The 19,907-nt window shown below is 45.7% G+C and overlaps 1 protein-coding gene across 5 annotated transcripts in view; it reads right to left on the bottom strand.

The window, feature by feature from the left end:
• The window catches only part of ARHGAP26 (Rho GTPase activating protein 26), a 475,515-nt gene that overhangs the window by 336,657 nt on the left and 118,951 nt on the right, over positions 1-19,907 (bottom strand). For all 5 annotated transcript variants that reach the window (XM_070374544.1, XM_005904294.3, XM_070374543.1 and 2 more), the window contains exons 2-4: positions 10,319-10,414; positions 8,639-8,700; positions 3,988-4,059 (exon numbers count right to left, since the gene is read on the bottom strand). In XM_070374544.1, the coding sequence (XP_070230645.1) occupies positions 3,988-4,059; positions 8,639-8,700; positions 10,319-10,414 (230 nt within the window). The remainder of the gene's footprint in view (positions 1-3,987; positions 4,060-8,638; positions 8,701-10,318; positions 10,415-19,907) is intronic.

Raw genomic sequence — 19,907 nt, 5'->3', positions numbered from 1 at the left:
CTGTGGCCAGATAAGGAAGCTGAAACCCCTCTTCATTTAATGATGATGTAATGTCCAAACACTCTGTGTAAGGATCCTTCAGGCACTGGAAATACAAGGCAGAAACAGCCCCACCCTCATGGTGGGGGTGTTCAAGCAGAAGGAGAAACACAGTTAACCAGGAAACAAACAGCATTATTTCAGACTGCCGCAGGTCCGTGAGGAAACAGGGTGCAGTCCCAGAGATTCTTGCAGACAGTGTTCTGGGGAGGCCTCCCTGGGGAGGGGAAGTGTGATCAAAGATCTGCTCCTAGTGAGCGGGAGGGGACTGACAAATGCAGATGGCAGAACACCCAGAGCCTAAGCGTGACGGAGACACCAAGAAACCATCACCTGAAGCGCTGACAAGCACCCGTGGCATCAGAACACCATTTATCTGGTCAACACCAAGACTCTAAGCCTCACAAAATGGGCAGAATCATCATTTACCCATTTGAGCTGGCATGTATCCATTTCTACAAATCTGAATTTTGTTTGAAAGTCTTACATATATGAAAAAACATGTAGAAGCAAGTGGAGACAAAGCCAGAGGACACATTAATCCTTCAAACAAGGAAAGGTACAGGCAAGACACTTGACTCAATGCTTTTCCTTCACAGAAATCTAGTGACTTGGAGCTGCGGTTCCAACTCTACTTAATACTCACACCACCCTTTCACCAGCCTTGTCAGCAACCCCCAAAAGGGAACCCTGTGCCAGCACAGTCCAGCTGACCAGAGGTGAGAAGAGGCCTGGGAACATGAGTCATTGACATTCTGTGACTTTCTGGCAACTTGAGCCTCCACATTCCATGCTCAAGAGGACAGCCAGAGCTTAAGGGAACAGGAAGCAGTTCCTGTCCTGAGAAAACAGCAACAAGATCTCTGGGGGCATAACTCCACTTAGATTGAGATAATGTTCTTTAGACAGGAAGGTAGTAAGACAGCCACTCAGGCACCAAGGCGATATTCACTGACTTCCAGAGGGTACACAGTAGTTGGCAAAATGGATCCAAGACAGAGTTAGGGTCCTGGTAATGATTCCTAACTCCCTACAAACCACTGTCCCTCCAGGACTCAATTCCCTGATCTATAAATTCAGGATGACTAGACCAGATAATGCCTCCAGTTTTCCCTTTCAGCTCAGAGACTAACAAAAAAAGCCTTAAGAACACCCACCCCATAGTAGGACTGTCAGGACTAAATGAGATAAGCCATGTCCAGTGCTTGGCAGAGCACCTGGAAACTGCTCGATAGAATTCCGTGCTGCTGATGGTGGTGGCAGCCAGGGTAGCGGCAGTGATGATGAGGTCCGGCACCTAAACCTACCTCCTTCTATCAAAACACCACTCGCTTTCCACGTCCCACATCCCAGGAAGGAAACCCTTCACAGCACCCACCACAATGTGCGAGATCATATGCTTATTTACACCATTCTGTACCGGGCCTTTCTCCCTGCATGCCACAGGCAAGGCAACTACATCTGCATTCATTCTCCACCAAACAGCAATGTGGAACACAGTGCCAGGCATGCAGCAGGCTTTCATCGTATCTTATAAATGAACTGTGTATATGCAACAGAACAGCTAATACCAAATGACCTTATGACAGCATTCTGAGCACTTCATAGGGGTTCACTGATTTCTTCCTCATAATAACTCTGTAAGGTGAGCACTATCATGATCCCCATTTCTCAGTTTAGGAAAAAGAAGGTCAGTAACCACCCCATGTTTATATGTGAACAGCACAAATGGGATTTGGACTCGAGCAGCCCAACTCTGAAGCCCCCTCTCTTACATCTATTGTAGCTTCACTAGAGAACACAGCTTTGGCTGTAAGAAAAATCATCTCCCCCAAACTCAGGTATCTAAAAGTAAGGCCAGGGCTAAGCCAAGCCCATAGGATCTTCCCTACCCCAAAGCAGCCATATCAGCACAAGATTGCTCCTCATTCATAGCCTTCACTCCCTGCCACCACCCCCAGCACTCTAACTTCTGCTTCTTCAAGTAGCAACAGGTTGTTATAGCAACTGAACTGGCACCAGAGTAGGGAGGAGGATGGGTAATTTTAGCATCACACGGGCAGAGTTTGGAAACTTCCACTTGGCCGCTACAGAGAACTTGCTGGCTCTGAGGTATTCCTGAATTTGCTCCCTCAGTGGCCTAGTAGAGGGATTGTTGTTTCTTTGTGTTCTTGCAAATGTACATAATTCTGTGATATACAGGTACAGTGTGGAGGTGGGGATGAGGAACAGGTATATTGAAAAAAAAAAAAGAAAAAACAAAGGGGGAGGTATGGGAAATCATCCCCAGTGTCATCACCTTGTTCTTTGACAAGAATGAGAGAGAAGAATGTGTGTGAGGAGAAACATGTTTTGGTGAGTGGCTCTTTGCTATAAATTTTTTAATTCTTGTGTTTCTCACCATCTATAGCTCTCTGAAAAGTACCTGCTCCTGTCATGACCATCACTGACATCAGCCCAAAAGGAGTGTGCTCAGACTTCCCCTCCTCCTCCATGGTAACCATGGTAATCCCCAAAGCTGAGCCGAGGGAAGAGGCCCGAGTGAGAGGCGTCTGTGCTTGGGAGTTGAAGTGACTACTGGAAAGATGACTCAATACATGGGTCTGCTCTGCCTCTGCCTCAAAGCTCTTTAGGACCCTCCAGAGCCGCTTCCATATTGGCAGGACTGGGAGGCACAGGCCCCAAGGCCACAAAAGAGAAGGTGCTCATGGGATCTGCACCAGTGAGAACTCAGGGAGGGGCACTGGGCATTTTCCCATCTGACCCTGGGCCTGTTCAAAGGCCTGGACAAAATCTTAGCAGAATAAGACTTCCTTTAAATTACACATTCCTTAACATATGATGATACAATACCAATGAGCTCCAATTTCTTCATAAATGAAAACTGTAAAATTGGATGAGAAGTGCTGGAAAACTGGAAGAAAAATCTTGGCCGTGGTCCCTCCTTCAAACTAGGGTCATCCATCCCTCTGAATAACGGTGACTGACAAGAATGTCTCTTTCACGCCCTAATCATATTCATTTTCAGAAAGCAGAGGCATTTAGTTGGGGGTGGGAGAGACCACCCCTAGTTACACTTCGGTTCTGTTTTTCCTACCTACAAGCAGGCACCTCTCAAGGCCATTTCACAACTGAGTAAAATCCAGTCTCAACAAGAGGGTGACATTGCCCAAGATCCCCTGCAGGTGGCGCAAGGGGCTGCAAGGCAAAAGGCTCAGTTCATTTAAAAAAAAAAACAAACTGGAAGAAAACCTTGAAAATTCTTTTGCTTTCATTGATTCCAATGAAAACATCTTGCCCATAGGTGGGCTCTAACACTCTACTGAAGGTCAACCTGGCTGGGGCTGTCTAGTGATTTATCACAGGGCGGGAAACCCGGGAGAATCCACCTTTAAAAAAATGAGTAACAGGTTAGAATCCGCCAAGTTTCAGCGACAGTCTTTCCAGGTCAGGGGTAACAAATGCTGACCTCTGGGTTGAAGCAGTCCCACTTTTTGACTTGCACAGCATGCAATATATATTTTTTAATTATGTGCCACCAATTTTTTAAAGCTGGGAAGTTTCGCATAAAACTTTGACTTTTCAGTTTCTCTTGAAAAAATGTAAAGATCTAACAACAAAGGGCTCAATTTCACGCACAGCAAAAGTGGGCTAATAAGAGGGTCCTCACATCCACAGGGGCCTATTTGCAACCCCTGTCCTAGGCCTCAGTCCTGACCTCTGCAAGCAATACAATTCCATGGTGTCCAAACACACAGGTTAACTACTCACGCAAAGGAGGCACAGCTTCCACCTCTGGATGATTTATGAACTAGCACAACACAATTAGATACCAGAACACCGCAACGACTGATCTGGGGTTGACCTCTCAGTCTTATTTCAGACACTAGGTGTTGTATTTTCCAGCCTTCCTGTCCCGAAATCCAAGAAGGCCTGCAAAATTCTCACCTTGGCAGCCCCAATCTGCTCCTTTCGAAACTTCTCCAAGGGAGTGATGAGCACTTCACTGGCGTTCTCAATCTGGAGAGGAAAAGCAGAGGTGTGGGGAGGGGGACACAGAAGCAGGATCAGTAAAGAAGCAGGGCAGTTCCGGCACAAAAAACTCCCCCACACCTCGGTATAAAATCTGAGTTAGCACGGTGCCTGTGTCACCTCTTTATAACACTTGAACCAACAGCACGCCAAATCAAAATTTAGTCATCGGTTCAAAATACGGTATTCTTCCTATGCATGAGTAAGACAGATTCTTTAAAAATAAAAATGAGAACCTTTAAAAACGTAAGCAACCACACTGAAGGCAGAGCGGAACTGGTGACAGAGTAGGGTCTAAATTTCAAGCTTCAGCTGACATCTTCTTGCAAATGCTCATTCAGCCAAGTTATATTTAAGCAGATATATTCAACCCTAAATCTAAGTTAACCCTCCTCCAAAAAAAAAAAAAAAACCCACCTTTGGTGACATAAAAACCATCCAAGACTGATTCTATGTAGCCCTCCCTACCAGTTCTGGACTGGGATCAAGACACTCGGGCCTCCTGGCTGCCTTTCAACTTAATCTCCCTGTGCTCACCCCCTCAGGTCCCGCCCTCCAACCACAGAGTCACCTGAAAGTGAAAGTCGCTCAGTCATATCTGACTCTTTGCGACTCTGTGGACTGTACAGTCCATGGAGTTCTCCAGGCCAGAATACTGGAGTGGGTAGCCTTTCCCTTCTCCAGGAGATCGTCCCAACCCAGGGACTGAAACCAGGTGTCTCACATTGCAGATTCTTTACCAGCTGAGCCACAAGGGAAGCCCAAGAATACTGGCGTGGGTAGACGATCCCTTCTCCAGTGGATCTTCCCAACCCAGGAACAGAACTGGGGTCTCCTGCATTACAGGCTGATTGTTTACCAACTGAGCTATCAGGGAAGCCTTGTCACCTGATTGCACCTCAAATGGACCAAACCTTCCCCACTTCCGAAACTCTGCATTTGGTTGTTCTTTTAGACGTTCTGTTTCCAAATTCTTGTGCGGACAACTCATTACTTCTTGCAATTCAGTTTTCAGCTTAAATATCACCTCTTTAGGGAGGCTTTCTCTACTGCCAAAGTAATCCAAAGAAACTTCCCACCACCTCCCCAAGCATTTTCTTCAGAAGATGTAGACTAGCTGAAGCTCTCTGTTTCACCATTACAATATACGCACATACACGCCACTGTCTTATAAATGCTCACTTGTCCACCATCATGCCACTCACAGAAGACTGCTGAAACAAAGGAACACTCAAACCTTTTCAACAATTAAATAAATGAATGAACTAGTTCTTGGTTGGCTGCCAACTGTGTGACCACGGGCAAAACATTTAACCTCTCTGGGCTCTAATTTCCTCATCTGCAAAATAAGTGGGGTGAATTGTTCCAGCTCTAAGATTCTATGGTCTTTTCTAAGGCAGCACGACATTTTACAATCTCTCCTTTTAAGTCATTCACTGCTCACTCGTCACTCAACTAATTATTTCAGGAATCTCATCACAACAAAGCATTATTTTTCTAAATCACATGCCTATCCATTGCAATGAAACTAACAGAGTAAATGCCAGAAGCCATAGATGGAGACAGCAAAGAACTAACCACACAATGTGAAGGGGAGAAGGTGGCAGGTCTCCAAACTCATTGCCGTTTGCCTTTTTCTCACTTTTGAGAGCATTTCTGTTATAATATTTTAACTCTAGAGTGTTTCAATACTGTTTAACTTGCTTGATTTATACTGTCATTTGGCTCACTTATTTCATCTTTTCCACAAATCAAGTATAAGTTTCAAACTCACAATCGTGCTCAGAGCCCCTAAGCCAGTGGTTCTCAATGTTAACTGAAAGCTAGGCTCACCTGAGGAATTTTTAAAATTCCCAGTCTCCAGGCCACGCTCCAGACCAATAAATCAGAAACTCTGTACCTCATTCCACGCATCAGTATCTTTTAAACTCCCCAAGTTGTTCCAATGGGCCTCCATGGGGGAGAATCCAGCCCTCACTAGATGCTAAATATACAAAAGCCCTAATTTCCCACCTGGGAATCAGGATACCCAAGTCCTTGTCCCAGTGCCTGCTACTGCATGCTACCAGTCTTCAGGACACCTCACTTTTTTATCTGTCAAATAAGGGGCTGTACACAGTAAGGAATAAGGTCCATATGGATCTAAGATTCTATGACTATATAATTTCCACTCAGTTCTAAGCACTAAGCTAATATGGGAACACAGTAGCCCCTTCTTCACCCTTCAACAACTCATACTTCCAATGGGACTCAAATATATGCAGTGACTACCAAGACACTCCACATGCAAATCAGAGGCAGGAACTGGACATTCAGAAAATACAAAGGATGGCCAGGAAGGCTTCCCAAGGAAGGTACAGCTTTACCAGGCTAAGCTGAACTGAACACAAAGTTGTCACAAGGGGAGGAGGTTAAGGAAGGGGCTTGCGACGGCCAGATACTCGTATGCAGACAGCAGAAACTCGACTCACTGACATTAATAAGAAAATTGCAGAGGCAAGCTGAAAAGTATAATCCAGTCATTATTCCCTTAGCCCAGACCATAGCAATCTGCAGAGTATTCATCAGGATTTGCTTGCCACACCCCCCACCCCCAAATAACAACTCCGCCAAGAACCAGACTCAAAAGAATCACTTCCCTTTCTGAGGCACTAGCACGTGCACAAACACACAAGCTTTGCTGTGCTTCCACCCACCACCCTCCTGACTCTGGTTCAAGAACCCAGCAGGGAGCAATCAAGGCAAACAGTGTCTCTCTCCACAGAGCAGAAAGTGACAGACTTCTGCTCTGGTTGAAGTTTTAAAGAAACACCTGCTTCTTTGATATCACTCACACTTGGGTTTGAATCCAGACTGTGCCACTTATTAACTGGGTGATTTTGGTCATATTACTTTACAGATGTAAATCTCAGTATCTTCATCTGGACAATGGGGATGATAAAGGTTCCACTTCACAGAGTCATCATGAGAGTTAAAATAGAAAATGCATGCCTACATAATGTCTTTGTAGAGCTTGTGAACTGAATTGCATCCCCTCCAAAATTAACACACTGAAGCCCTAACCCCTATTAAATTAAACAAGGAGGCCATTAGACGAGGTGGCTCTAATACCTTAGCAGCCTACATATGCAAACTAAAACCCAAGGCTTTAAGTCCCTCAAGGTTAAGAAACTGAAATCTAAGAAAATGAAACTAATCACAAACAACTAGACTTTTCCAAATAAGGAAACCACTTAAGCTATAGCCAATCAAATAATTTCCTTCCTTTGCTTCCACATCTGCTATATAAAAGTCTCTGCCCTGTGTCCTGTTGATGGGGTGCTCCTAACCATTTATGGGTTGGTTCTGCCCAATTTGAACCAATTTTTGTTCAAATAAACTTAAAAATTTAACAAGCCTCAGTTTATCAACACTCACAATGTGGTAGTACTGATTTTGAGAGATGGAGCCTTTGGAGATAATTAGGTCATGAGGATAGACTCCTCGTTATGGGATTAATGACCTTGTTAGAAGAGGCAGGAGAGCGGCTCCGACCTTTCTCTGCACTGTGAGGAAACAGCAAGGAGGCGGCGGTCTGCAAGCCAGGAAGAGGGCCCTCGCCAGGAACCAAATCAGCCAGCAACTTAATCTTGGACTACCAGTCTCCACAACTGTGAAAAATAAATGCTTGTTGTTTAAGCTACTCAGTCTATGGAAATTTGTTACGGCAACCTGAGCAGACTAAGACAGTACCTAGTCCTGAAACCACTGACTGTTAGTATGGGAAGAGAAACAAATGCTCATGGATGACTCTCCTCTGTGACACTGCGGCCTAGAGATAAGCCCACCTGGGGACGAATCCAGCATGCAGCTTCATTCCTAATATCTTAGGAATAAGAGGGAGGCCCAAAAGAGCTTCTTGTGAATGCAAAAATCCCTCATCTGTGAATGCTGAACGACATCAGAATAAATCCTCATACAAAAGATATCTCTTAGAAACCTGGAGATCAGGGTTTGATTCCTGAATTTGCATACTGCCTCTCTTTGAAAAGCTTCTTATAGTTCCTATCATTTACTAAGTACCCATTGACTGGGTGCCTACCAACATGACAGGCACTGTGTTAAGTGCCTTATAATTAACAAAAGAGAGCTCTTGGATGAATTTAGTAAGGTGAGGAGAAGGAGAGCAGGGCAGGGCACTTTCATTCTCATCCTGCCAATAAGGGATCTGAGTTAAATTCAAAAGATTTATTTCATCTAAAAGTTAAGTAATTCAAAAGATCCACCCTAAGTCATATACTTTATATATATATATGTGTGTGTGTGTGTGTGTACACACACATATACACACACACCTTATAGTGAATCTTTAGGAGGGTAACTATGTGTTTCTAAGTTACGCATGGTAAACCTTTAATATTTACAAAAGGCTTCAAAACCCAGCAAGGATGAGAAGATGAGGTTTGCTCATGAGCCTAGAGCACTCCAGTGGCAGAGCCTGGACTCAACCCCGTTCTTCTGGTAACAAACCCTGTGCTCCCTCAATGATCACACTGTCCATGACCAAGGGCAACCCAGCCATACTCACCATTCGTATCCGTTCATCTTCAAGATTCCTGAGGACAGTGGCAAACTCCTGTAAAGACCTTGCTGGAAAAGAGAAAGGGGTTGTGAGGTGGAAGTAGAGTGAAAGGCTCTTGGAAACCCTTCCAGATACAGCTATTATGTTATGGACTAAAATCCCTTGGCATGTGTAGAGGCCTAAAGACAACTCTTCCCAAGGCTCCCCTTGTCTTTTCATCACTAACCATTAAGGATGACCCCAAAATGCAGGATAATCCACTGGGAACTCAAGCTGGGGAAGGGTTTCCTTCAAGGAAAAGGCCTGCCTGTTCCTGAGAGTACCCAGGACTGATGGGATGCTGGCCAGCTCCCAGGCTGATGGGGTAGAGTTCTTCTCAGGAGTTCAAGGATTTCCTGCCCAGGATTCAACCTCTGCAACCTTTGTTGTGGGGCTGCGTCAGAACCCAACCTTTTCTTTGCATCAGAGTTAAACAAACAACGCCGCTGGCATTGGAAGCCACCTCTCTGCCTTGGGTTCCTCCTCTCTGAATCCTCAAGCCCTTATTATTGCAACACAGTTGGCAGCATAGCAGTCAGACGTAGACAGTCTCTTTCACTGAAATTATTCCAAACGCAACAAGCATTGCACACAATAGCCCTAAGGATACTGGAGACATTCATGTATTGTTGGGAAAAGCATTCATATATTCAGGCATTACAACAATGATATGTTTTCACTGCTCGCAGCTATCTCCCAATTCCCTCTGCTCATCCCCAGATTCTGATGCTCTGTAAGCCAACAGGGACTCCATAAGCATTTGGTGACTTAATTCAATGTAACTCGCTCAACTCCTGCTCACTTAATGGATTCAACCAATACACCCAATGGAAGAATAAAGTGTAGAGACTAGGATCTGGCAAAGACAGGTGTCTTGACATTGCAAATCCTCTGTGCTCAGTGGTGCCCACAGAAGATGGACAGGAGATGGTGAAGAGAGGCACAGTGCAGTGAGGGAATAAATGGGAACCTCCGCTCTCAGTCTATTTGCTAAGGAAAATGCAAGGGGTAGGTGTTGGGGCGGGGGGGGGGTGGGTCGGGGGGGCAGTGAATGATGCAGACACCCAGCTTCTCTCCACATCCAAAGGCAAGGACAGCTACACAGCCCCAGCCAACTGCTGCCAGGGCAGAATGAAAGGTCGGCTTCACAGGCTCCCCAATTTTTAAAGAAGCTGAAAAACTGGAACTTGACACAAATTCAATTTATACGGTAATTCGGTTTTTAAAAATGAGTGTCCAAGAAAACATGTCTGCATTAGGACCTCTGACCTAGCTCTTCTCCCATCTCCCCATGTTCTGCTTTTGCTCTAATCCTAAGGTACCACATTTGGAATTAGGGGAAGAATGTCATGAAGCCAGCCAGAAGCAGCATGCTAGTGGAGGGTGGAGACAGGAGCCCCACCACAAACCTTCCCATGCCCTCCTACAGGCCAGAGGCAGAGAGGCAATCCCAGGACTCCGAGGAAAAGCCCAGGAGAGCCCGAGGGCCCCTGATACTCACTTCACTCTGCTGGCTCTACTCTTAATATTGACTTCTTAATTTATAACACTTACATACTCTCTGTTCCAGGGGAAAGACCCAGTGAGGACGATGAAAGTGTCGTGAACAGTGCACTTTTTACATTCTTACATGTGGTTGTGACTTACCTATACACATTTCATCATCTGTTTCTGCGTCTCCTATGCACTGAAATTTAAATTCATTTAAGGAATCTGCAAACTTCCGCTTCGCTGAAGACAAATCTAGCAACAACAACAAAAAAAAGAAAGTAAAAAATGTGAATTACTGAGATAAATCTGCTTTCATATTTACTGCACTTTTCAGTCCTTGTAGTACAAAAAGCAGCTAAATCTGTTCCTGAGTCCATCTCAGAGCACAAAATAACGTCAATTCAAAACAGTAAATAACTGTTTATAACATGAAATAGCTGATTTGCTTCACAAGTCAGTACTTCTGCTACATTTGCTTTAACAAGTCTGGCCCTCTCTCTCTTAATTCCTCAAGCTACACAGCAAGTCCTGTCATCTCCACTTGATACAGGTGGGAATCCACTTGCCTAAAAATGTCAGGGTCAGAGCCCACATTAGGATCTGTTCAGCGCTGCTCTATCACTGACCCTCCACATGGTCAGTGAAGCTGCCCTCATGTCAGACTCAACAATACGCACCCCAGTCTAACACACACGACAAATAGGCATTAGGTGGGAGCTGGCAGAAAGGGCTTGGAACTGCACAGGAGCACCCGAACCTCCTCTTCTGACTCAAGGACACACAAGGCCTGAGTTCTCAGAACCCTGTGGGCTCCCCTCAGAGGAGAGCAGCCGCCAGCCTGTCAAAGCTCTGCCTGAACCAGATAGTTCCCTGGGTGACCTCGTTCCACCACTGCCAGGAGAACAAAGCCCTGGCAATGTTCTGAGCTGGGGTAAAAAACGCACCCCACACATGGTATCGATAAAGAAAGCTCTCAGAGGCCCTTGTCAAATTTTAAAAACAAGCTTTCATTTAAGACAGTAATAAAAACCAATGACCCTTCCGGAACCCTCAGCTTCTGTTAAGGGTATAAACCACCGAGGTACCTTTAAGTGGCCTGACGGACAAGGCTGCTCGGCACAAATGTGCTTAACTTAATTCCATGTGCAGCCTTCCTGCAGATTAGGCTAATCATTCAAATTACCCTCGGACATGTTTCCCTCATTGAAGGGGAAATGGCATTATGTTCAAATTCCCAGAGGAGGGAAACATGAGGCATAACTGGCAGTGAGGTCTGGCTTTCATAAGGTACTAGGGGGAGTCAGGGGCGAGGGAGGGTTCTAGCTTCACAGATCAACAGAGCCTTCTGGAATAAAAGCATCCATGATACTCAGCACTTCTTTTTTAGTTCCTAAATTTGTCCCTTGAGGTTAGGGGTCATGCTTTTTTCCATCTACTGGCTTGGTTTGTTTCCTCTCCATGTACTTGGCACTGTACCCTGCTCAGTACGTGCTAAATAATATGTGTGTGGCAGGGGTGGGGAGAGCTATATACAAATTCAACCCCCAGTAGTGAGCTCGCCAAATCCAGTGTTCACCCCAAGCAATGGAGCCAGGTGGGCTGTCCTGCTCTTCTTGGGTCTGAGGCTCAGACCACTGCATGGTTTCCAGGGGCTCCTGCTCAGGGCTGCCCTCCCAACCTCAGCTCATATGACGTGGGTCCCAAGCTACCTATGCCTTGTGCAAGGCCCACTACTCATCACCAGAAGAAGGCACGGAGCAGAGGAGAACACAGGAGCCAACAGCCAGCAGTCTCTGATTCAGTCACTTTAATGGAATGGTTCTTGGCCAAAAGTATAAAGATTCTGGCAGAGAAATCTCTCAGGGCATCTCTTAAGATTGGCCAACCCAGGCTGAGAATATCCCCAAGAACACACATCACTCCCTGGCAAGTCAAGAAAGAAACAGATGCATCTGAAAGAACACTGTGGGGAGGACAGGGGTGCCAACAGTAAGGCAGGAAGAAAATGAGGAAGAATAATGTTTCTAAGTAGAAGACAAAGCTCTTCATACAGTGCACGGAATGTGGGCAGGTGGTACTCAGTCTAGGCTTTGCCACAATGTTTCTCTGATCAGGATTCACAGATAAAGGCCTGAGCAAAGAATAAGAACAGGACTGCTTCTCTATCCACTCAGCAACCCTCCTGTGCCTCTCCAACAGGGCAAGTGAGACTCAAGCTGGACCCTCTTCTCAACAAGGTAGAAGAAAGGTGAAAAGTCAGCCAGGCTTGGGAAAGCTCCCAAACAGGCACCTGAAAAGCCGTGCTGCCAATGAAGATTGAGCAGTGGCTAATGATGCACAATGGGGCCTTCGTGGGGCCTTCCTCGGGAGGCCCATGGAACCAGAAACAAGCCTGTAAGCTTACAATCAGAGTGTGACCCGACTTCTCTGTGTGGTGACACACAGCACACCCCACCACAGCACACCCCGCGAAGTGCTGTGGGCCCCACGAAGCTGATAAAGAGGCTGGTGCCCTGGATGGGAGATTAGGTAATGAGTCCTGGTATGGAGTCAGTACTGGGCTGTGGGCCAGGAAGGACAGCTGGGTAGAGTGAGAAGCCCAGTCATCGGAATCTGAAAAGAAACTCACCATGGGCTTGAATGACACGTGCCTGAGAGAGAACTCTCCGTGTAAAGGTACAGTGAACACTGCTGTTTCCCGGTTCAGCATCTACTCCCAGCCTTTGGAACAGCATTTCCAGCTCAACTACGAGAACCTCTCTTCTCCACTGGCATTACATGGGGTCCTGGTTCTACACACTGGTCAACCCCTTCCCCAGCCCCTGGCCCTCACCTCAACCTCTGCCGCTCCTGGATTCACGTTTTAGCTCCATCACTGACCGGCTGTGTAACTAACCCTGGGTTAGTCATAACGTTTCTAACATCTCACCTAATGTAAGTCATCATCCTCTGGGTGAGGAGACCCACCTAAGCTGTAGGGCTGCCAGGAGACCCACTGAGACACACAGGGTAAGCGCTCTGTAGGCTGTCAGCTTCTGTTCTAGGCAGGGCTGGGCTAGCCTTCCTTAATACATTAGTCCTCCCGTAACAGGACCCAGGAAGGGAAGCACAATTACCTGTACTGAGAGAGGTAGATGTGAAGGGACTGACCAAAGCGCACACGACCTCTAAGATGCGGATCTGCAACTCTACCAAGCCCTCTGAACTGAGGCCCCTGGGGCACAGTGCACTGGTCCACCCCATTAAGATCAACTCCTCTCTGTTACTTGGGACAATGCAGAGAACATCAAAAAGAGAACACCCGAAAGCCACTGCTTCTTGGCTACTGCCACCCAGACAGGGTGCTGGCCTCTTGTATAGGCGATCACGCTGGACATGCAGCTGCACAGACACTTCTTTCTGCTGCCTTCGTTCTGATGCGTGCAGGAATCTCACACACGCATTTCAGTACAAGGAGAGAAGGCAGGGAGGCTGGTGTTGGCACTGGGTGCATGCCAAGCTTTGTGGCACCCTGCTCATATAACCCCACTGTTTCATGTTCAGGCAGTGCGAGACACAGCAAGGAGCCAAGCAGAGGCAATAATATTTACTTTTCAGAAACATCTGTTGCTAGAAAGGCAGAACGCTGGCCAGAGCAGAGGGAAGGCGTGACTGGCAGCCTCTGGGGAGGACAAGGATCTGCTTTACAGAGTAAGTAGGCTCTGCCGCTGAGTGAGGAGACCAGGCAGCGAAGGGACGAGGAAGCAGCTGGAAGTCGGGGCCCTGACAGGCTGCTCCGAAAGCTGCTGCTCACTAGCGAACCAAAGGAAACTGCCCTTCTCTTCCTGGAGATGCCACAGCAGATACTAACTCCCCAGAGATTAAGAGAGCAAGCCAAGTATAATCCTTTCTTTCACTGAAACAGGTAGGTATATCCTAACTTCTTAAGTTAGTTTATATAAGTTTTACCAGTAATAGCACAAGACAAGCCATTTCCTTTTGCTCCTGGGGTAAAACAACACATATGAGCACATGAACACACGGGCTTACACACGTGTACATAATGAAGAACTCAAGTAACCTCACAGTATGTTTATTATCGGTGCATCTGATCTCCAAAGTTAGCAAGACTGGATATAACTATGCTTAAAATGCTCTGCTACTCTGTCACTGTCCCTGGACCTAGAAACTGGTCCCAACGGCCGAGGGAAGCACTTGCCACAGGATTAACCTCTCGGCTGCTTACAAGTGCTGTTCTCGTGTGTACAACACCACCAAAGTCCCCAGGCCTGGTTAATCTCTCCCTTCTCTGAAAGCCAATTATACTTACTCTCTGCACCCCATCATACTGCATTTAAAATGATTCATGAGTGATTCTGAATTACAATGCACAATGAGTGTGTAGGACAGGGCTGGACAAGGTGGCCCTCAAAACCTGTTGCATCGATCTGCTTGGCCAAAGAAACACAAGTTGGTTTGTGTAGAATGTCAGATTCTTTAGATAAGAGGACAGACATTGAGAGCCGAGAGGAGGACATGAGCCCCAGAGAGGTTGCAGCTTTCCCTCAGAAGCATCACTCTCAGGTAAAGCTCAACACTTTCAAAACGAAATCCTCTCTTCTCTCCTACCGGCTCCCCAAAGAGCCAACCACAGGCCCCTTTCTGTGTCCCTACTTAGACAAAGGGCGCCACCATTCAGCATGCCACACAGGTCAGAGACAGACACCGCGTGGTATCTTTGGCAGCAATCGCTCTCCTCAAGTCTGTCCATTTGGCTTCCCTGCGCATTTGAGTTCTGCACACTCCTGCATCAACACCAGCAACCTGTAAACCAAAACCCCCATTGCCTGGATAACTGAAACTGCCCCTTCCTCGTCTCCCAACTTTGTCCCTCCAATGGCTCTCCACCCAACCATGCCAGCTCCAGCAGTGAACCCTGCAATGGCTTCCCAGAGCTCTAAGGACACAGACCAAAGCCCCCCCCCGCCCCCGACCCCCACCCCCACGCCCACACACCAAGGCCTAAAAGGTTCTGCAGGATCTGGGCTGCCACCTTATCTGCTTAGGGTCTCCCAGAATGGTAAGTTTCATAAGATTGATGACTGTGTTCCTTCATGTTCACCACTGCATCCTGAGAACCTAGCACAGTGACTGGTTGAGAGAGGGTGTCACTGAAAGAACAAAGGGAGAGAAGAAACTGGCCACTCCATAGATCATCACACTCATCAAAGGTGATATTCCCAATTTTATGCTTGATGAGTGAAGGAAAAAAAAAAGATTAGGTACATTAGGTGAAACTTTCCAACTATGCAAGTCTGGTCAGAGCTTACCACGTAAGAATGTGGTTACTATTAACATAGCCACTTGCCCTGACACTGTCCATTAAGGAAGATTCCCACAGAACTGAAGAAAGAGATGCCAGCAAGCACATAAAACAAAACCTTCTCTATACCAAGTGACCAGGAAAATGAGCTACAAACATGGTCACTGTTGGTCACAGCCAGGTGTCCCTTTTCAGCCCCAGCACATCCCCACGCCTGGAGCTAACACAGGTGAAAGCAGAATTCCCAGTGACTCTTCTCTTTTCCCATATGTGGACAAGCTGAGAACACATTCTACCAAAAACTGTGCTTGGAGAGAGGCATTTTCCCAAGTCACACGTGGCATTTTAAACTGAGTTCTATTGCTTAATTTGTAAGAAAAGCAAGTGACGTCTCCTTGTTCAAGGCCATTCTACAGCCTGAACTCTATATTATGACATAGGCAAAAGGAAACAGACCATGTTCAAATACATTTGACTAATTTCTGTGATGTGCAGTCTTGCCTATAGCTTCTGGGTGGCAAGTGACTATGTCAGGGGAGGTGTGCCAAGACTCACAGAGAAACAACAGGGCCAATCTTCATCCTGTCCCACTGATGAAGACACCCGCGAGAGGAGGGAAGTGTCCAGTGGATGCTCAGTCAGCAAATGGAGAGAGGGGCCCTATCCTCCGTGGGGGAGGAACTGTCCTAATACATTCCAAGAACCTCTCTTGGTCTCATCCATTCAAGCCTAAGACATGGAGGGGAAGGGTTGGAGGGCTGAAGTCACCACCAGTGTCCTGCATTCTCTCAAACATGGCTGAGAAGACTCGGAAAACCTCTCACCTCTCCAGATGATGATATGCCCACCACCCACATCAGTCACAACACAGCTCACAATCTGCATTCTGAGTACACATCTGCATGTTTTCCTAAGGCCATTGTCCCTAAAACTGTATATCTTAAATGAGGCCATAGCCAGCACTGACTCTGGAGAATTTATTTTTCCAACCAGAGCACTAAAGCTAATGAAATTTTCAGGGTTGATTTTTAAAATGAAATCAAAAAGAACAAAGAAAGGTGTGTCAACCTTTTCCAGATGAGGTTTCTAATTCCATCTACATGAAAAGATCATTCAAGGAAAATGCGGAAGATCCAAATTCACCTTTATGTAAATCAAAACAACTTTAAATATATTATTTATTGGATACTTTACTATGTAACATGTACCTACTAAGCAATTTAAATAATTTCATCCCTACAACCATTGTACTGAACATGTGTTATTACTCCCATTTTCAAATGGGTAAACAGATTCAGTGGGGTTAAATAACCTGTCACAACCACATAGTTAATAACTGGTAGTCTAAGAACCTGGTTCCTCTGATGCCCAAATTCTTAACTATTATACCATAATGCCTAATTTACTCAAATATTTGAGAATCCAATAGCAATGTACTCAAAGAAATAAAAAGATGGCACGTATCTATTCCATATCCTTGAGGAGAATACAATTTAGAAGGGTCTACTCAGTGCTATGGTACAGAATCCACCTGCCACCACAGGAGGCACAAGAGACATGGGTTTGATTTCTGTGTCAGGAAGATCCCATGGAGAAGGAAATGGCAACGAGCTCCAGTATTCTTGCCTGGAAAATTCCATGGACACAGGAGCCTGACAGGCTATAGTCCATGGGGTCACAAAGAGTCAGACACAACTGAGAGACTGAGCATGCATACATGCACTTAATGTATACAAATTTATACATTAAAGCAGTGCATGCTAAGGCAAAAAAATAGCCACAGAAGTGTAAAAGGGATATTATTTAAGCTGGGGCCATGGGAGGAGGCTCCCCAGCGGGGAAAAAAAAGAAGTGGCATTTGAAGTGTACTTTAAAAGTTTAGTACTATCTGAATATCTAGAGATGGGAAGAGGTGCACGGCAGGGGAGAGAGACATACAAAGGTATTCTAGAAGTAGGAAGGGGAAGCAAAGAGAGGCAAAAGCAGAGGACCTACCCAGAAATAGCAGGGAGCTCAGCTTGAAAGATATAAGACTAGGAAGAGAGCTTTGAATCAAACTCTGCAAGAAACGAATGCCAAGCTAAGGAATTTGAACTTCATCCCCAAGAAAATGGAAACCAGATTTTTATACAGAAGAGAGACTAGATCAACTTAAACACTGTTTAAGCCTTTCACTGAGAGGCTAGCCCAGAACTTAGTTTGGGAACTTCTACTCTGACGTTCCATCCCATTTCACTCAAGAACAAGCAACCACAGTCAAGAGGCTTTCTCCCTGTGGTATAACACCTCTCAAACTGGACACTGGTGCACAGGCCACCCAGTCTGGAGACAACGAGACCGTGAGGAATTCAAAGAAACTCTGCTCCTTACTAAAACCTCCAAGTTCAGGTCCAAATATGAGGGGTCAGTAGCATCATCATTCCATATACATAATAACAGCTGACTCTTGAACAAGATGGGGCTTCTTTGATAACTCAGTTGGTAAAGAATCCACCTGCAATGCAGGAGACCCGGGTTCAATTCCTGGGCCAGGAAGATCTGCTAGAGAAGGGACAGGCTATCCACACCAGTATTCTTGGGCTTCCCTTGTGGCTCAGCTGGTAAAGAATCTGCCTGTAATGTGGGAGACCTGGGTTCAATCCCTGGGTTGGGAAGATCCCCTGGAGAAGGGAAAGGGTACCCACTCTAGTATTCTGGCCTGGAGAATTCCATGGACTGTATAGTCCATGGCGTCGCAAAGAGTCCGACACGACTGAGCGACTTTCGCTTTCGCTTGAACAAGATGGGGGTTAAAAACATACAACTTACAGTTGTCCCTTCATATTCACAGTCCTCCCTTCATATTCACATTTCTTCCACATCTGCAGATTTCAAACAACCACAGATCATGTAGTAGTAGTATTTGCAATTGAAAAATATCCACATACAAGTGGACCCACATGGTCTAAGGGCCAACTGTATATACAAATGATTCATACAAAGACATCTGTATTTCCCAAGTGCTAATTAGCTTTACCTCATAAAAATATTGAGAGTTTAAGTGATGGGAAATTAAGGACTAACTGAATGACAGTGCATATCACATAGCAGGTGCTCAATGAACATTTGCTAATCAATTATCATTATGTTAAGTGATTCAGCATCAGATCTACAATGTGCAAAAATTAATAAAAATAAGTGAACTCTAATTAAAATAAAGTCGGAAGGCCAGAAGGGCAAGCTCTCATGCCCTACAAAGTTAGCAAAGCTCAAGAAGAAAAAGACTTCCCCTTCTTGCCTGGCGAAAGCTTAGCCAACGAGAGACTGTCACAACTCAGCCAATGAAAACCCACTATACTTTAAACTCTCAATTCCTCCATAGGATTGTTTACTACAGCCCTCCCAGCTTTCTTTTCCCCTCTTTGAAAAAGTTCTCTTCTCCTTGCTGTATTGGGACTCGTGTGTAGCTCACCATGGTTGTAAACTCCAAAATGCAAATCTTTGTTGATTCTGAATCAACCCACTTTTGCTGGAGAAGTAATTGTCAGCCTATCTGTGTTAAGATTTTGGTGGCTTGTATGGGGATCCAGAGAAGACCCCAATGACTCCAAGGCTGGTGAGCAAACAGATGTGGTACCCACTTGATGTCCATTGTTGCTCACTGCTTTTCTCACCAACCCTGGGGTTTAAGACTAAGTTTTTCCTCCTCTCTCCATCCAAATCCAAGCGTCTGCTCTCTTTGTGTTTTGAAGTTCTCCAGGTTTTACTTGAAATCTATTTTAAGGCCTCATCCTTTCTTATTAGGTCTTGTTTCTGATAGGCCTTATTCTATCAATATATTCAAGTACTAGCCTGACATTTCAGCCTGATTTCTAGGCTGTTACAATTCAAACTGTGCTGGTCTTCCATTCATTTCTTTTGGAACAGGGCTGCTTCACTGGACCTGTGCCACTTGAGCCATTGGCCTGATTCCTTTTGAAGCAGGAGCTATTCTACTGGAACTGTGCTGTTAAGCCTTTGATGTAACTCCTTGGGGACTAAACTGCTCTAGTGGAACTATGTGTTACATCTTTGGCTTGACTCCTTCAGAATTAGGCTGTGTCATTAGAGCTGTGCTGTGCAGGCTTCAGCCTGGCTCTTCCAGGACCAGACTGTTCCCTTAGGATTGGCTGGTATTAGGCCTGCATGCTATTTGAGCTGTTTAGGAAAGATCTGGGGCAAGAGGAGAAGGTGGTGACAGAGGAAGAGATGGTTGGATGACATCACTGACTGAATGGACACGAGTTGGAGCAAACTCATGGAGATGATGAATGACAGGGAAGCCTGACGTGCTACAGTTCATGATGTCACAAAGAGTCAGACATGACTTAGTGACTGAACAACAGGCTATCTGAAAATTACTCATTGCTCAAGAGAAAAACTTTTGAGCGATGGGAACCCAGTTATGTGCCTATTTTGAGGGCA

The sequence above is a fragment of the Bos mutus genome, chromosome 7 (assembly GCF_027580195.1).
Source record: "Bos mutus isolate GX-2022 chromosome 7, NWIPB_WYAK_1.1, whole genome shotgun sequence".
NCBI lineage: Eukaryota > Metazoa > Chordata > Mammalia > Artiodactyla > Bovidae > Bos > Bos mutus.
Note: the sequence above shows the minus strand (reverse complement) of the source record. Positions and strands in the feature narration are given on the sequence as shown.